Source organism: Orycteropus afer, unplaced genomic scaffold (genome assembly GCF_000298275.1).
Source record: "Orycteropus afer afer isolate SDZICR_OR568_19922 unplaced genomic scaffold, OryAfe1.0 scaffold00003, whole genome shotgun sequence".
NCBI classification, from domain to species: Eukaryota; Metazoa; Chordata; class Mammalia; order Tubulidentata; family Orycteropodidae; genus Orycteropus; species Orycteropus afer.
This window is the reverse complement of record NW_006921590.1, coordinates 28,139,615-28,159,129: the sequence shown is the minus strand read 5'-3', so window position 1 is coordinate 28,159,129 and position 19,515 is coordinate 28,139,615. Positions and strand designations below refer to the sequence as shown.

Here is a 19,515-nt window from a genome sequence, read left to right as displayed (position 1 = left end):
ATAGACACTTCACCAAAGAGCACATTCAGGCAGCTAGCAAACACTTGAAAAGATGCTTGTGATCATCAGCCATGAGAGAGATGCAAATCAAAACTGCAAGGCAATACCATCTCACCCCTCCAAAAATGGCACCAATCAAAAAAACAGAAAACATCAAATGATGGTAAGGTTTGTGGAGAGACTAGAATTCTTATACACTGCTGGTGGGATTGTAAAATAGTACAACCACTATGGAAAATGGTATGGCACTTCCTCAAAAGGCTAGAAATACAAACCATATGATCCAAGAATCCTACTTCTAGATATATATCCTAGAGAAATAAAAGCAATGATAGGAATAGATATATGCATACCCACATTCACTGCTACATTATTCACAATAGCAAAAAGATGGAAACATCCTAAGTGTCCAACAGAGAATGAATGGATAAACAAAACATAGTACAAACACACAATGGAATACTAAGTAACAATACTGTAGTTTTGACAGACATACAAGTGGATAGCTTTAACAAAAGAGCAATTTTTCTCTCTTGTAGTTTAGGAGGCCAGAAGTCCAAACACTGGCTTTAGGGGCTGAGTGAAGGCCCCCTGACCTTCAGCTTCAGTTCTGCCTCTTATTCCAGGCTCACTGGAGCTAGAGACATCTCCTAACTCAGGCAGCTGCTGGCTGCTGAGGCTGATGAACCTAAGGTCAGCAGGTAAAATTGCACAGCCCCAAGATCAGCAGGCAACACAGCAGCCCACTAATTCAAGTCCAGGAACAATCCCAAAACCAGGAGGCGACATGGTAGGCCACTGGTTCGAGTCCAGGAACTGGAAATGAAGACTCAGTCAAATGTAGGATCCAAATGGGCCAAAAGCTAGAGCCCTTTCTCAAAGGTTCTCCTTATATACTGGAAGCAGGTCAGACCCCAAAAATAGCTAATTAGCTATTCCCAGCAGATTCCACCATGGAGCTGATTACAATCTCATCGTGGGGAATAAGTATGTCTAGCTGCCCAGCCACTCAAAAACCACAGCTCAGTCAAGCTGCCACACAACCTTAACTACTACAATAATGATGAGTTCATAAAACATCTCAAAACACAGATGACTGTGGAGGAATTATGCTAAGTGAAATAAGTTAATCAAAAAAGGACTAACACACAATACCACTTTTATAAAAAGAATAGGTTTACATACAGAAAGCAATGTTCTTTGATGGCTACCAGGGATGAGAGAGGGAGGGAGGGAGGATCATTTTCTAGATGTAGACATGTTAATTCTGATAAAGAGAAAAAGGCAATTCACGGTAATGGCATGATAAACACAGTATGACCAAAGTAAACGAAGACATTAAGAGGTATTTAAAAATAAAAGACAACTATGGTAAATGCTATAACATACACAGTTCTGCAACAACAGTAATACAACCAAAAATTTGTGAGTGTTTACACAGGTAGATATGTATGCTCCATAGGTGTGGGAGGGCATATAGGAGTACATTAGAGTGTATATATTAGTTGTAGGCATCTGTATATACATATTTGTATGTGCTGCATATATATTAATATATAGAGAGAGAGCACATAGAGGGCACAGCTTTGAAAACTTCCTAGACATATTCAAACACCTTGTGGGACTGAGTTACTAGACTTGAAAGCTAAAGACCATAGTCTCAGGGGACATCTAGGTCAACTGGCTTAATGCAGTTCACAGTTATTATATTCTATATCCTAGGTTCCTGAGTAGTATCTGGTGTCTTAAAAGCTTACAAGCAGCCATCTAAGATACTGAAGCCACTCCAGGAGGTCAACTTTTGGCCAAATAATAGATTGGCTTATAAAATAAACAATAACACCTGTGAGAAATGTGCTACTTAGAACAATCAACTACATAAGACCAAACAGGCAACATTTGCCAAAAAGTAAAGATGAGACTGCAAGGAGGCACAGGGAGACTAAAAGAATGGAACCAGGGAACGGAGGGTGGAAATGGGGAAAGTGTTACACATTCAGGGGATAGCAACTAATGTCATGGAACAATCTGCATATAAACTGTTGAATGGGAAAATAATTTGCTGTGTAAGCTTTCACCTAAAATACAATAAAATGTTTAAAATAAGATTGATAAACTTTGTGGGAGAATGAATGTTGGCTTTAACTAGATGACAAATTAAAATGTATATATAATTATGGAATGATTATCTATTCAACCACTATGTATCATGGACTTTGGCTTTATAAATCGAAGATAGGTAGCCTGGATGCTGGTATGGGAAGGTTAATTCTTCCTCCTCATAATCCAAATCAATTTTAGAAAAATGTAAAAGTATGGGTTAAAAAAAAAAATCTGGAATATTATACAGTTCAAATTAAATAGTAAGAAAGGTATATGCTTTCTAGTGTGTCCAGTATAAAGCATGTGTTTAATAAAATAGTTGTTATGTACTTCAGTGTTTTACTCACAGACTTATTTTAAAAACCTTCTTTCCTAAATTTCTTTATCTAAAATACTTAACCCAAAGTATTTAATTCAAATTATATAACCCCAAAAAAGTTACTGAACATAATTAGGTAGTTTTTGTTTAACTAGAAATAATATCAGTTTCCATTTGGGTAGGGATGTATCTCAACCTGTTAGACCCAAAGAACAATATGAATAAAAACACCACAAATCAATAGACTGTTAGTGATGAAAAAAAGAAATTCTAATTTGTACCTGATTTACTTCAGGAGTGAGTGGTTCCCTATATGACAGGCAAAGAGAAATGTTTTTACCTTACCAATGCCACATCTTGTCAGCATTTCAGCAGTTACGCTACCAACTCCACCAACACCTACTATTGCTACAGCAAAAGTACGGATTTTCTGCAAAATGAAAAATTATGGATGTGTTAATTAATAACTCTTCCTCACCAGAAATTACTTTCAATTACTATAATTATCTTCAAAAACTTGGAAAGGTTCATCATACCTCATAGTCATTTACAATTCCCATTCGTTTCAATGCCATCAGACGGCTTTAAAAAAGAAAAAGAAAAAAAAAAGAGTTTTAAAGCCCACAATCTTTTAGTTCATAGTGATACAGACATACATAATCACAGAATATAAAGACCAAAACGCAATCATTAATACTTTAAAAAAAAAAAGGAGAATCAGCTGTCTTTTATCAAATGTACTTCACATGTCCTTAAATGAGTTCTCAATCTTAGCTACATATTAAAGTCACCTGGGAAGTTTTAAAAACACTGATGCCTGAGCAACAAGATTTTCTTTTCATAAAAATTTTTGAATGTGAAGCCATGCTTGAGAACTAAATGTGAAGTGCCTACATAAGAAGGTCAAAGTGAAATTCCAACATTTTTCTGTGTTTTCTCAGTATATGTATATATTTAATGTTTAATACCCAGATCTCCATAGTCAGAATAATCTGGAATTCTATTCACTTGTTACCTCTGCCTTTGATGGATAATATTTACTAACTTTTAGTGAATAACTTTTATATAGGGCTTTGAACTGGTTTGAACCAGTTCAGTCATGGCTGATGAAGAGAAATCAGAACAGGCCCAACAACAATATGAGTTTTTAAAATCTGGGTGATTAAGAATGCTAACCGGAATGGGAAATATTATGGGCCGAAGTCCTGGAATAGGAAACTAAGAAGATATAGAGTGAGCCCTTTCAAGGAGACTGATGTATGACACTGTGTTACTGCCAGGACTGTGGTGAGTGACACACATTCAAATTACTGCAGTCAGCCACCATCTCTGAGGAGAGCACTATTGTTTTTGACTTGTTGGTCAAGAGATTTGGTTGCTATGTAATGTGCACATTGCCCTTGTTTTCTAAGAGGGAGATTAAATTTGTAGCAGGTCTTTGACCCCATATTGTTTTCCATTCCAGTCAGCATGCCAATTTACCCACATTTTTAAAATTCAGGTCTGTTCAAGTGTTGCTTCAGTGGCCATGAATGAAGCAAGCTTAGTTAGTTCAAAGATTTTATATGCCAACCACTGTAAGAGATGTTTTACCAAAGAGCAGATTTACTGGTCTGAGAGAGCCTGGTGAGACCTTTGAGACTATGGCCCCTAGTTATCCTTCAGGTCTGGAATTGAACTCACTCCTGTGGCTTCCAGCCAAAGAAAAGACAGGCACATAAGGTGAACATTTATATTAGGTAGATACACTCCTTACAGCAATCAATCATGGAAGAACAGAAGGGCAGTGTTTGCATAGGAAGACAGCTGGGTGTGGGTAGGAATGCATAGGAAAGAAGGACACAGAGAAGAGGTGACTATAGGGAGGGAGTGGGAAGAGAGCTGTTACACTGTGGGGAATTGCAGTCAATGTCATGAAACAAAATGTGTATGAATTGCTGTATAGAAAATGAATTTGCTCTGAAACCTTTCACCCAAATCACAATAAGAAATAAAAATTTAAAAAAGAAGTGCTTTACCTAGTTATGCTAATCTGTTCTATTATTATCTTTTTAAAATTATATATATACACATAGTTTAGGAGCTCTGGTAGTGTAGTACCTAAGGCATTTGACTGCTAACCAGAAGGTTGGCGGTTCATACCCACCAGCCACTCCTTGGAAGGAAGGTTGGGCAATCTACTTCCACAGTGATACCACCTTGGAAACCCAAGGAGGGGTTGCTATGAGTCGGATCTGACTCGACGGCACATGATGACAACAACACACATAGTTTAAACCTACACTCATACAATTCTCGTTTGTTTATACTTTAAGGAGTCAAATAATTTTACTTCACCTCTTAGGAAATACATCAGTCTTCAGGCACACAGGCTCATTTTACTTACCCCCCTCACCTTCAATTCTACTACCATCTTATCTCTAAATAAAATACTAACATTGTTATTTCTTGATTTTCAGTTTTAGATATAATCTGAAGATTATACTCTTACTATCCTTTCTTTATTGAACACAGACATAAATTATCCAGAGAACAGAGCAAAAAACTAAAGTGATAAAAAATAGGAGAGAGAAAATAAGACAGGTAGAGAACTAGTTCAGGTGGTCCAACTTCCTAATAATAGGAGTTCCAGACAGTCCAGGAAAAATATTTCCTATCAGCCTCCCAATATTGTTATATAGCAATTTTAGTTAGAAGTTAATACTATTCAAAACTAGGTCAGGAAATATATTAGAACTTACCTTTTCCTGTACAACTTTCACCTCTGAAGTAACAGCTATTTCCCTTTATGCGTAATTTTCTATGTATTTTTCACAAATTCAACACCAAATCCCATAGCTGTCTAAAATTCTCTTACATTATGTATAAGAGGTGTTCTTTCAATTTCATCTTCTTAAATATGTAATTTCCAAAACCCTCTGACATGATCCCATGTCTAGATGTACTACACTCATAGCTCCCATCCTGGGATCTCCCTTCATCACTGAAGTAAAAATTCTCATCATTTCTTATCCTGTGTTGATATTCTGCTCCCTACAACCTATAGTTCAGTGGGTTTATAGTCTATGGATCCAGTACCTGGGAATTTTCAGAAATGCAACTTTTTAGACCCCACCCTACACCTACTAAATCAGAACATGGCCCTATGGACACAGGGACCAACAATATGAGTTTTGACAGGCTTCCCATTTCAAAAAAACCAAACTCACTGCTGCTGAGTCGATTCGACTCATAGCGACCCCTCTTTGGGTTTCCGAGGTGACATCTCTACAGGAATAGATTGGCCAATCTTCCTTTCGAGGAGTGGCTAGTGGGTTTGAATCTCCATCCTTCTGGTTAGTCAAATACCTTAGACACTATGCCACCAGAGCTCCCAGCCTCCCATTAGGATGCACAATAAAGTTCGAGAACCTCTGCTACAGATTATTTCTTAATTATTCCCTTGAGTTGGCTGGAAGAACATCCTCCCATAGCTTCATAGCAAGCTTCATCAACAACAACAACAAAAAAAATCTTTACAATCAAGTTGCATCTGACTCATAGCGTCCCACTTTCCAAGGCGGTAAACCTTTATGGAAGTAGATTCCCCAGTCTTCCTTCCGTTAAGTGGCTGGTGGGTTTAGGTTTGAAGGTAAATTCTGAGAACTAGCATGCCTGAAAACACACACACACACACACACTTTATTAATAGTTTACCTTTATGTAATAGTCTGTTGTTATGTGCCACCGAGTCAGACCCGACTCATAGTGACCCTTCCTTAGGTTTCTGAGGCAGTATCACTACAGAAGTAGATTACCTAACCTTCCTTCTGAGGAGGGGCTGGTGGGTTTGAGCTGCCAGCCTTCTGGTTAGCAGCCTAGATTAGAAAAAAATTTCCTTCAAACTTTCAAAGGTGCTGCTCCAGACAAGAACAAAGAATGGCTTTGAGAAAAACAACGTCATTCTGATTCTGACACGTCGCTAGGTGGCCTGGTAGCTTGTAGGATCTTCTGAGTCCTTGTAATTCTGAAATTTCACAGTATGTCTTGGTGTGAATCCATTCTCATCCATTATGCCGAGTACACAGTGGACCCTTTCAAACTAGAAACTCAAGTTTTTCAGCTATGAGGAATTTTCTAAAAGAAGTTGATGATTTCCTTGTTTGTTTTTCCTAGATTCTCTGGAGGGAGCTCTGGTAGCATAGCGCCTAAGGCATTTGACTGCTAACCAGAAGGCTGGCGGTTCAAACCCACCAGCCACTCCTCGGAAGGAAGATAGGGCAATCTACTTCCGTAGTGATACTGCCTCGGAAACCCAAGGAGGGGTCACTATGAGTCGGGTCCGACTCGACGGTACATAACAACAACAACAACAACAGATTCTCTGGAACTCCTATTAGTAGGAAGTTGGATTACCTGGACTGGCCCTCCACATTTCTTATTTTCTCTCTCCTATTTCCTATCACTTTAGTTTTCTGTTCTATTCTATGGATAATTTATTTCAACTTTATTTTCCAATCCTTCCATTGAGATTTTCACTTCTGTTATCATCTCTCATTTGCAAGAATTATATACTATACTATAATCTTTTAAGCATAGGGACCCAATTCATAATTATTAAAAGAAACACTCTATTTTTTCCATAGGAGTTTATTCTTTTTAAAAAAAAAAAAAAAAAATCTCTTTATTTCCAAACTTGAACATCCACAGTCCTGAGACCAGAACTAGATGATACCTGGCTACCAGTGCCAATAGCTCTGAAAGGGACCACGATAGGCAGTCCTGGGTAGAATAGGAGAATGTAGAACAAAACTCAAAATCATTAAAAAAAAAAAAAGTAAGATTAAATAAAAGCCGAGCCTCACTAGTCTGATTGGGACTGGTAGAAACCCCAAGACTATGGCCTTTAGTTACCCTTTAACCCTTTAAGTCACCCCTGTGGCTTAACTTTCAGCTAAACAATAGATAGGCCTATAAAGTGAAAATAACACCAGGAAGGTAGCACATCCTAGAACAATAAACCTTATGAGATCAAAGGGCAGCATTATAAGGATAAGCTCAGCAGGCAGAAAGGGATGGGAAAAAGGAATGAATGGAAATGGTAAACTTAGGGAGGAAGCAGGAAGAGTGCAGTTAATCATGAGGATTGCAACATCACAAATCAAAATGTTTATAAATTGTTAAATAGAAAACAAATTGCTCCATAAACTTTCACCCAAATCACAATAAAAAGTATTTTTTTTTAAATTGCTTTACTATCAGTTTAGTGTGGTTGAATAGAAAATGATTGTAAATGCCTGTAATCAACCTGACATCTCTATCTTCCTCTAATGTATAACTTTGAGAAAAAGGCCTTGCAACCCTCTTTTACTAATGAAGAAGATGATTCTCCTTAGTTAACTTGATGGAGATCAAACAGGTAACTGGTAAGCAATACTCGGAGCGGGGTTTCTGAGCCAGGATTTGAAACCAGGTTTTCTAACCCCAAAGTCTGTTTGCCTTTCCATTTTCTGCACATTTTAAATTATATTCTATAACACATAATTTCACATTTACTTGTATTGTTTAATCATTATTCCACATTCATTAACACTGTCTCCCACAAATGATGCTGAGCACCTAAAAACCCCTCTCCCATGTTTTTCTATAGCCCTGTACTTTCCCTAAAGAGCCATGGTGGCACAGTGGTAAAGTGCTTGGCTGCTTACGAAAGGTCAGTGGTTCAATCCCACGAGTCATTTTGTGGGAGAAAGATGTGACAGCATGCTCCCGTAAAGATTACAGCCTTGGAAACTGTAGGGGACAGTTCAACTCTGTCCTACAGGGTCACTTTGAGTCACAATTGACAACAATAATTGGTTTGCTTTGGGCACTTTCCCTTTAATTTTTATTACCTACATGACAAGTATGCAGAGACAGTTCATATTTACACCAAGAAATGAGTGTTTACCTTTCTATTTCACTCATCTAGTAAACTCTGGAGGGAAAAGACCTCATCCATTTTGTACACCCAGTATCAGTACATAAGCAATGCTCAATAAATGGTAGAAAATATAAGAGGGCTGGAGATGAAAAGGTGCTCAGTAAACATTTGCTGAATGAATGAACAATAATTCAAAAACTCAAGGCTAAACTTTATTAAATTTCTCATGTACCAGTGAATAGTTTTACGTAGCAACTGTCATATGCTATTTGCAATTTTAAAAAGTTACATGGTACAAATGAGAAAGGAAATACTAAATTGTTTACATCTGAGTCCTGAAAGTTTTGTTTCTGATTATTACAATATCTAAAGTCATATCACATTAAAAACAATATCTGAAATATGACTAGATAGGACTCAAGAACAATCTACATTATTTCGCTTTTCATTCTTGTTGTTGTTAGGTGCCATCAAGTTGGACCCAACTCATAGCGACCCCTCCTTGGGTTTCCGAGGCAGTATTACTATGGAAGTAGATTGCCCCATCTTCCTTCCAAGCAGTGGCTGGTGGATTTCATTCTTAGAGGGAAATTTTAAAGTCTTCATTTGTAAAAGTAAAAAAGTTAAAAGGTGTCAAATGGAATAATTTCCACTCAATTTTGATTAGAGTATCAGTTTATGCTTATTCAATCTCTGAAAATTTTGGATTATTTTATTAAGCTTTCATATTTGGCAACAGTTGAAAATATAGTACACCCCAAGAGTGCCACTGAAGCTGTATATGTCACTAACAACAAAAACCATGAAAAAAAAAAACAAAACAGAAAGAGCAAAAGCATCTTTTCTATTTTATCCACTTTAAAACTATCCAGTTGTTAGCCACACTATTTACTGGCTTAATTACTTCTACTGCAGAGACAGTTCATATTTATTCTGGTATAAAATGAGACTCATTGCAGTGAAAGCCATATAAATTACTACTAGCTCTATTTTTCTCACTTATAAAATAGAGGTTTTACAGAAAAATTTTAGAAGTTTTTAACCAACTTCTGCAGCCTGAAATTGACCAAACATACAATCAATGTATTGATAATTACTGGTGATTGGAATGTGAAAGTTGAAAACAAAGAAGCATCAGTAGTTGGAAAATATGGCCTTGGTGAAAGAAATGACTCCAGAGACCACATGAAAGAATTTTGCAAGACCAACGACTTATTCATTGAAAATATCTTTTTCCAACAACATAAATGATGACTATACATGTGGAACTCACCAGATGTAAATACACTAGAATAAAATCAACTACACCTATGTAAAGAGGCAATGGAGACTTCAGTATCATCAATTCAGAACCTCAGTATCATCAAGTTAGAACAAGGCCAGGAGATGACAGTGGAACAGACCATCAATTATTCATATGCAAGTGAAGGCTGAAGCTGAAGAAAATTAAAACAAGTCCACGAGAGCCAAAATACAACCTGGATTATATCCAACCTGAATTTAGAGACCATTTGAAGAACAGATTTGACACACTGAATACCAATGACCAAAAATCAGATGAGTTGTGCAATAACATCAAGAACATACATGAAGAGAACATAAGGTCATTAATAAACAGGAAAGGAAAAAAGACCAAAATGGATGTTAGAAGAGACTCTGAAACTTGCTCTTGAATGGTTGAATGGACAGTAGCTAAAGTAAATGGAACAAACGATGAAACAAAAGAGCTGAACAGAAGATTTCAAAGGGCTGCTTGAGAAGACAAAGTATTATAATGAAATGTGAAAAAGACCTGGAATTAGAAAACCAAAGAAGAACACGCTTAGCATTTTTCAAGCTGAAAGAACTGAAGGAAAAATTCAAGCCTCAAGTTGCAGTACTGAAGGATTCTGTAAGCCAAATACTAAAGGATGCAGGAAACATCAAAAGATGATGAATAACACAGAGTTATTGTACTAAAAAGAATTGGTTGATGTTCAACCACTTCATGAGGCATATGGACAAGAACCAGTGGTACTGAAGGAAGAAGTTGAAGCTGCACTGAAAGAATTGTCAAAAAAAAAAAAAAAAAAGGTTCCAGGAATTACAAAATACCCATTGAGATGTTTCAACAAACAGATACAGCATTGGAGTCACTCACTCATTTACACCAAGAAATTTGGAAGACAGCTACCTGGCCAACCAACTGGAAGAAATCCATATTTGTGACCATTCCAAAGAAAAGTGATCCGACAGAATGTGGAAACTATCAAACAACATCATTATCACACGCAAGTAAAAATTTTGCAAAGATAATTCAAAAATGGCTGCAGCGGCATACTGACAGGGATCTGCCAGAAATTCAAGCCAGATTCAGAAAAGGGCATGGAAGGCAGGATTACTGATATCAGATGGATGCTGGCTGGAAGCAAATACCTAAAAGATGTTTACCTATGTTTTATTGACTATGCCAAGGTATCCAACTGTATGGATCATAACAAATTATGGATGACACTATAAAGAATGGGAATTCCAGAACATTTCATTGTGCTCAAAAGGAACCTGTACATAGACCAAGAAGTAGTTGTTCAAACAGAACAAGGGGATATGGAATACTTTAAAACCAGGAAAGCTGTGTGTGAGGGTTGTATTGATTCACCATACTTATTCAATCTGTATGCTAAACAATTAATCTGAAAAGCTGGAATACATGTAGAAGAATGTAACATCAGGATTGGAGAAAGACTCATTAACAACCTGCAATATAGAATGGTACACTATGCGATCCACAGCCTAAACGACTATGAGACCAGAAGAACTAGATGGTGCCTGGCTACCACTGTCAACCACTCAGAGGGGGAGATCCTGGATAGAGATGGAGAACAATGTAGAACAAAACTCAAAATCATTTGGAGTAAAAAAAAAGGGGGGGGGGTGACCAGTTTTGCTGGTCTGATACCACACCCGTGGCTTCCAGCCAAACAAAAGACAGGCATAGGAGTTGAACACTACCTGAGGTAGATTACACTCCTTGGAGAGAACAATCATGGGAGAAAAAAGGGCTGTTTATGCATAGGGAGACAGCTCAGGGGGCAAGGGTGCATGGAAGGATGGACACAGGGAAGAGGTGACTGTCAGGAAGAAATGGAAGTAGAGCTGTTGCATTGTGGTGAATTGAGGTCAATGTCATGAGACAAAGTGTATGTGAACTGCTATATGGAAAGTGAATTTGCTCTGTAAATTTTCACCCAAATCACAATTAAAATTAAAAAAAACCCCTGCAATATAGAAATGACACAACCTTGCTTGCTGAAACTGAAGATGACCTGAAGCACTGATGAAGATCACAGACTACAGCCTTCAATATGTATTACATCCAAACATAAAGAAAATTAAAATTCTCACAACTGAACCAATAAGCAACATCATGAGAAACAGAGGAAAGATTGAAGTTGTCAGAGATTTCATTTTACTTGGATCCACAATCAATGGCCATGGAACCAGCAGTAAAGAAATCAGATGTATTGCACTGGGCAAATCTGCTTCAAAAAGATCTCTTTCAAATGTTAAAGAGCAAAGACTTTGAAAACCTGTGTGCCTGACCCACGCTGTGGTATTTTCACTTACTTCATATGCACGCAAAAGCTGGAAAATGAGTAAGGAAGACCCAAGAGGAGTTGATGCATTTGAATTGTGGTTTGGTAAAGAATACCAAAATACCATGGGCTGCCGGAAGAATGAACAAATCTGTCTTGGAAGAAGTACAACCAGAATGCTCCTTAGAAGTAAGAATGGCGAGACGTCACCTCATGTACTTTGGTCATGTTGTCAGAAGGCACCAGTCTTTGGAAAAGGATATCATGTCTGGTAAAGTAGAGGGTAAGTGAAAAAGGGAAAAGCCGTCAATGAGACACAGTGTCTGCAACGATAGGCTCAAGCAGAGCAAAGATTAAAGATGGCACAAGATCGGGCAGTGTTTTGTTCTGTTACACATAGGGTCGCTATGAGTCAGAGCCAACTCATTCACACCTTATAACAACACAAAATGGCAATAAAATAGTAGTGATCTCATAGGGTCGTGGTAAGGCAGAAAAGAAGCAACTCATAGAAACCGTTTATTTAGCACATAGTAAAAGGTGTACTGTTTTGTTACCTCTGTGCTGCTCTAATAGAAAATTACCATAAATGGGTGGCTTTAACAAACAGGAGTTTATTCTCTTACAGTTTCAGAGGTTAGAAGTCCGAGTTCAAAGTGCCAGGCTCTAGGGGCTGGGTGAAAGCCCTCTTACCTTGGGTTTCAACTGTGCCTCTGGCTTCTGGCCCACTGAAGCTGGAGGCTTTCTTCACTCAGGCAGCTGCTGGCTGCTGAGGGTGACAAATCCAAGGACAACAAGTAAAAGGGCACAGTACCAATGTTAACAAACCACAAGGCAGGCCATTAATTCAAGTCCCTTGAAAGTCCCAAGATCAGCAGAGCATGGCAGGCTACCGAATGAAGACTTGGCTATATGCGAGGTTCAAGTGTGCCAAAAAGCTAGAGACCTTCCTCAAAGCTGCATCTTATATAATGGAAGGAGACCACGTCTCTAAAGCAGCGACTCAGCTACTCCAGTAGAGTCCCCCACGGAATTGATTGCCAATCTCTCCATGCAGAATAACTACATCCATCTGCCCAGCCACTCAACCAGGCCCAGCCAAGCTGACAACAACCTTAACTACCACATGTACTGAGCAACAAACTTTTGCGTAAGACTGACCACTTGCCAAGCATTATTCTAAGCACTTTACATATACTGACTCTCTGAGTCCTCACAACTCTGACTGAGGTATATTCTACTATTTTCTCCACTTTATAGGTGGAACAGTAGCTCTGGTGGCACTGTGGTAAGGTTTTTCACTGCTAACCAAAAAGTCGGCAGTTTGAACCCACCAGCTGCTCCACCAGAGAAAGATGATGCAGTCTGTTTCCATAAATATTTACAGCCTTGGAAACCGTATGGGGGTCATGATGATTTGGACTTTATAGGTGAGAAACTGAACCAGAGAGGTTAAGAACACGTTCAAAGTAAGCCAGCTGCTAAGTGCTGGGATATGAATACAGCCAGTCTGGCTCGAGTTTTACCCTTACCCCTTGCATTATATACCACCTGCTGAATTAAAAAGCCCGCTTAGAAAGAAAAAAATGATAGGGACGGGCAGGGCTAGCAAACTCAAATAGTCTGAGAGGTTAGGATTCACTCTAATATCTCATAGCCAATCTTTCTCCCCCTCCCACCCCTCAATTTAAGAAACATTGAGAATCCTTTGTAAAACTTTTTAAAATTCATGCTTAGTGGATTTTACGTTTGATGTCACCTTCTGAAAGTTGTTACTATCGGTCTTATGGAGCAAAGCAGACAGGGGCAAAAGAAAACTGGATATGTGTGTCTTCAGAAGTCACATGAGCAGCACCGTGTGCCTGAGTCACTTTGGGGGAGAGAAGGGGAGAAAAGGGGAGAGGAGAGAGAGAGAGAGGGAGGGAGGGAGGGAGAGAGAGAGAGAGAAACTTCTGACTAGTACTAACACTTGGCTTTGATCGTTTGATAGTGGAACCCCACACACAAGGGAAAGGGTGATGGAAGGCTGAATGAACTGGACCAGAGTGAGCGCGCCTTGCTTGTCACCAGAGGAAAACCGTTGACATCGTCCCCCTCGCCTGCCTCCAGCCCCCGACATAGGTCACCTGTAGGGGTTGGAGTCCACCACTTCCGGGCTCATCTTCTTGATGCGGGCCCGGCTGCCTCCTCCGTCGCCACCCCCTAAGGCCCGCCGACTTTTCTCCTGAGCCAGTTCCAGCTCCAATTCCTGTACCCTCTGCCGCAGCCGCTCCACAGACTCAGCCATGGCTGGGACTCCAGCCGCCAACGCTCCTAGCCCCGGCCTTCGCCGCCGCCGCCGCCGCCGCCCCACGCTGCTAGGTCGGCTGGGCCCACGATGAGTAAACTGAGGAGGCACCTAGCTGCTGCCTTCTACGAGAGCCCTGGGTACCTCCAGCACCTCACAGACAGACACGTCTCCTCTGCTCCAGCGGACCTCCCACAGTGCTGCTTCCGGTGCGCCGCTGTCATTGCTCCCGCTCAGCAGAAGTTCGCCCCCTTTCAGCTTTCTTCTTTGTCCTGTTCTGCAAGATAAAGCCTGAGCAGAGCCCTGGCCCTAAATGTTTAGGGCACAGCCCTGCGGGATGGACTTTCTTAACTGTGTGGCGAAGAGAGACATCGGGAGCTTTTATTCTTCGGTTTCAAGTTCTGACGGGCCCTTTTCTGAACCGGACACTACAAATCTTCCGCCTGCCGGTGCATTAAATTTAGGTATTCGCCAGGAGCTCTGGTGGCGTAGTGCCTAAGGCATTTCACTGCTAACCAGAAGCCTGGCGGTTCAAACCCACCAGCCTCTCCTCAGAAGGAAGGTTGGGCAATCTGCTTCCGTAGTGATACTGCCTCGGAAACCCAAGGAGTCAGATCCAACTCGAGGGTAGTGGGTTTTATTCGTCTGTAACGACAGCTGGGGCTTTGCTTTATTTAAAATTGAGACCTCCAACTCTGAAGCTAACTGAAAATTTTAAATCCTATTACGCCTGTCATTTCCCCACGGATGGAAATCACAGGTCTAGCTGGTCAGTGTTGCTCAGCAACAGCGGCCTAGGTGTTTGTGATTGGCTGGAGCTGCTAGCCCCGCCCCCAGCCCAGCTGCTGGGCTACTCTGACCCCCTAGTCCCGCCCTGCTGCCTCGCCCCTCCACCCTTGCCTCTTGGCTGTATAGTGGTGTTCGGTAGGCCAGAAAGTTCTGGGCACTCCAGACCAGCGGATTCCACGCATATGCGGCCTCCGTCTGTGGTGATCATGGAGGCCTGTGCCTCCCGGGAGCCTGAGACGGCCGAAGTGCTGTCCCAGCACAAGTTCGACCGCAAGTCCCTGGAGGACTACCTGAGCCAGCACTTGCCAGGCTTTGCGGCTGAGCCGGGGACCACGCTGTCAGTTGCTCAATACAGGTATGGACTCTGGCCTTCGACTCCAGCAGAAAACAAATCTGTGCAGTGTGCTTTTCTTCCTTTGGCCCTAGGTGGGTTCCTAAATTCCTCCATCCCGATTTCTTCTTCTGCGGTGGAGAACTGCCATTTCTGATCCCTCTGTATTCATTCTTAGGCATTCCCAATTCGAGGGCTATACTGGAAGTCCGTTAACATTCACGATTAGTATATGAGACCAAACCAAAACCAAACTCACTGCCTTCCAGTCGATTCCCCTCGTAGGGACCCCTCCTTGGGTTTCCGAGGCGGTCTCTCTACAGAAGTAGATTACCCAATCTTCGTTCTGAGGAGTGGCTAGTGGATTTGAACCACCAGCCTTCTGGTTAGCAGTCAGATACATGCCTTAGGCACTACGCCACAAGAGGTCCTAGTATATGAGAAGGAATCTTTAATAATGGATGGAATTATGTGCCTCAAGGGTTTACTGAGGCCTTAATAGGCACGGAAATAAATAAAGAGGCCACCTCTCGACTTTAAGGAGTTCTGATGGCGTTGTGGCTAAAGCATTGGGCTTGCTAACCAAAAGTTTCGCAGGCCCTCCACGGAAGAAAGAGGTAGTCTACTTCCTTAAGGATTTGTTGTTGTTGTTGTTATGTGCCGTCCAGTCGCCCCGACTCATAGCGACCCCTCCTTGGGTTTCCTGGCAGTATCACTACGGAAGTAGATTGCCCCTTCTTCTTGGAAACCGTATGAGGTAGCTCTACACTATCAAATAGTGTCGCTATGAGTCGGAATGGACATCAGGCAGTGGGTTTGGTCTTTTAGCTTTTATGCTCCAACCATTAGATCTTTTTTTCTGAGAACCAAACCAAACCGAACCCACTGCTGGTCAGGTGGATTCTGCCTCACAGCTACCCTATAGGACAGAGTAAAACTGCCCCACAGGGTTTCCAAGACTGTACATCTTTAAGGAAGCAGCCTGCCACATCTTTCTCCTGCAAAGCAGCTGGTGGGTTCGAAGTGCCAACTTTTGTTAGCTGTGGAGCGCTTTATCCACTATGCCACCAGCGCTCCTTTTTCAGAGAAGCTGATGTAATTACATTAAAATTGATAGTATTCCTGGAGGCTGTTAATGACACTAGGTGGAAGATTGGAATTCTAATTCTAATCCTAGCTTTTCCACTCAGCAAATCACACAACTTTGCACCTCAGGGTTTTTTTGTTTACTTTTGTTTTAAATGAGAAAATGGAACCAGATGAGAGAATCCTGAGAGAACCGCTCCCTGTTGTGAATCTGATTCTAGTCTGGTATTTTGTAATAGAAAATAAATAAAAATAAACTTTATTGTAAAAATAGAATTTTGATAAACTCAATGTTATACAAAGAGTCTTGACTTCTGAAACAGAAAACTGGATCTCTCCCTTATGGCTAGGTGTTAAAATATATGTTACGTAACTCTTTGAGAACTCATGTCGTAATCTGTGATACCTGCCCTTTCTGATTAGTCAGATGACTAAAGGACGTAATGTGAGTAAAAGGGCGTAAACATTTGTAATAGCACTGTGTTTTATTACAGTGGCATTTTATTGCTAGCATTTATATTCCTTGGCTACTGATTTCAGTGAAAATGAAAAATAATAAAGGAGAGAGCTTCTGGGTGTAGAATTAAAAGTCATCATGTCCCAATAGATATTGGGGATGAAAAAAAAGATGAAATAAAGGATAGCTGAGGTTTCTAGCATAGAGGATTTGTGTTGTCAACAAAGCATATCAAAGTTCAAATTCCAGCTATTCCACTTGTTATGGGAATCTGGACAAGTTATTTAACCCACTTGAGCATCAAGTTCCACTTCAGTTAAATGGAGACAGTAATATTCATCTCCTAGAGAAACTTGGTACACAATGCAAGGAAACTTGGTGGCACAATGGTTAAGCACTCCACTTACAAATTCTTCATATTTCATCACAATTAAGTGCCAAACAATAGCTGCTTCCATACATAATAAGGAGAATGAATCGGGTCTTTCTTGAATCACTGTTGTATGCGGAGGGTTTCTGAGTTTCTGTAGAGACAGAAATGAGCATTCTGTTGTGCAGTTTGTGATCATTAAGGTTAGGAATATGCATAAAGCATTTTGAACATTGGGGAATATTTTATTTTATTTTTATTGTATTGTATCTTCTATTACAGAATCATACATGCCCACATGAGTATGATGTGTTTTTCTTGTATCTGTACACGTAGTTCTTATGTAAGAATGAAATTGTCACACTTTTCACAAAGGTTTGTATTTGGGTTATCGGGATAAGCCTGCACTAGCTTCTTGGATGCCTTAATGCCTACTTCATCAGGTATATCCACACTGTTTAAGAAGAAAAATCTATTTGAAAGTACTTCATACACTTTCACCCTTCTTTTCATGCAAGATTCAAGTGTGTCAATGATTTGGCGTGTGTGGTAACACAGAATTGATCTCTGGCACTCAGTGATACTTCTGGAGCACTTCTGTCAGTTATTTGTTTCTAATATTTCTGTGATGGTGAACTGTTCAGTAATCAGTATTTGACAATATTCTGTTGTGTTTTCAAAATACTCTCTTAAATTATGCAAATACCCAATTAATAACTGGTAGACATCTATACATGTCTAAATTTATTCTGAATCTTGGAGAACTTGACTCATCTGATCAAAATTCTACAATATATTATTCCACATAACCAACATAAATACATACTCTAATGTTTGCATTTTGTTGACAATGTTTTCACCTTCTCTTTTAGTATCTCCTTTTTGCATCTAGCCTTCATCAATATTTTCTAAAGCATCTAGAATCTGGGTGTACGATTCCAGGAGTGCACTCATTGCTACAGCATGCACTTCCTAACAGCAATTACTAGAAAGACATTTTAATACTTGATCATTGCCTAAATACATTTTAAGAACTGCCCACTGGTGAGTAGAGGTAGCAAAAATGTACAGAGTAACTAAACAGTAGGAAAAAATCAACAGCTTTCAGACAACAATCTGCTGCACTGTGTCCTACAAGATTAAGTGAATGTGTAGCATATGGTATCAAAAGGGCATATTCATTACGTTCTAAAATTTTCTGTTGCATACCTTTATATAAATAAAGGGATAAAAGCCTTGAACCCGGACAGAAGAGCAGTCAGCCCCAGGGTTACAGGTGAGGAGGTGAGGAGAGACCACGCAGGGACGCCCAGAGTAGCAGGCCGGAAGAGCAGGAGAAAGGGGATAAAAGCCTTGAACCCGGACAGAAGAGCAGTCAGCCCCAGGCTTACAGGTGAGGAGAGACGACTCAGGGACGCCCAGAGTAGCAGGCCGGAAGAGCAGGAGAAACGAGATAAAATCCAGGAATCCAGAGAGAAGAGCAATCAGTCGAAGGGATTAGGTGAGGAAGGGAAACTCAGGCCCGCCCAGAGTAGCAGGCCGGAAGAACAGGAGAAAGGGGATAAAAGCCTTGAACCCGGACAGAAGACCAGTCAGCCCCAGGGTTATAGGTGAGGAGAGACAATGCAGGGATGCCCAGAGTAGCAGGCCGGAAGAGCAGGAGAAAGGGGATAAAAGCCTTGAACCCGGACAGAAGAGCAGTCATCCCCAGGGTTATAGGTGAGGAGAGACAACGCAGGGACACCCAGAGTAGCAGGTGGCAGGCCGGAACAACAGGAGAAAGGGGATAAAAGCCAGGAAGCCAGAGAGAAGACCAATCAGCCGAAGGGATTAGGTGAGGAGGGGAAACTCAGGCCCACCCAGAGTAGCAGGCCGGAAGAGCAGGAGAAAGGGGATAAAAGCCAGGAAGCCAGAGAGAAGAGCAATCAGCTTGAAGGGATTAGGTGAGGAGAGGAAACTCAGGCCGGCCCAGAGTAGCAGGCCAGAAGAACAGGAGAAAGGGGATAAAAGCTTTGAACCTGGACAGAAGACCAGTCAGCCCCAGGAATACAGGTGAGGAGAGACAACTCAGGGATGCCCAAAGGAGCAGGCCAGAAGAGCAGGAGAAAGGGGATTAAAAGCCAAGAAGCCAGACAGAGGAACAGTCAGCCACAGGGACCAAGGTGGGGGTGATACGAGAGGTCTCCAACAGCAGGACACACTTGTCTGTCGGTTTGTCCTACTGTGGTGACATGTAGACGTGAGTTTTGAGGCTGAGCCTCTGGTGTTTAAAACCCAGCGAGATGCACCTGGTACA

At 40.8% G+C, this 19,515-nt stretch overlaps 2 protein-coding genes across 2 annotated transcripts in view; one reads left to right on the top strand and one right to left on the bottom strand.

The window, feature by feature from the left end:
• UBA5 (ubiquitin like modifier activating enzyme 5) overlaps positions 1 to 14,186 on the bottom strand; it is a 28,259-nt gene extending 14,073 nt beyond the window's left edge. The window contains exons 1-3 of the mRNA XM_007936940.2: positions 14,026 to 14,186; positions 2,959 to 3,004; positions 2,763 to 2,852 (exon numbers count right to left, since the gene is read on the bottom strand). Of these exons, the coding sequence (XP_007935131.1) occupies positions 2,763 to 2,852; positions 2,959 to 3,004; positions 14,026 to 14,186 (297 nt within the window). The remainder of the gene's footprint in view (positions 1 to 2,762; positions 2,853 to 2,958; positions 3,005 to 14,025) is intronic.
• A 965-nt stretch (positions 14,187 to 15,151) lies between these two features.
• Positions 15,152 to 19,515, top strand: part of ACAD11 (acyl-CoA dehydrogenase family member 11) — a 140,610-nt gene continuing 136,246 nt past the window's right edge. The window contains exon 1 of the mRNA XM_007936963.2: positions 15,152 to 15,330. Coding sequence (XP_007935154.2) covers positions 15,158 to 15,330 — 173 coding nt within the window. The 5' untranslated portion in view covers positions 15,152 to 15,157. The remainder of the gene's footprint in view (positions 15,331 to 19,515) is intronic.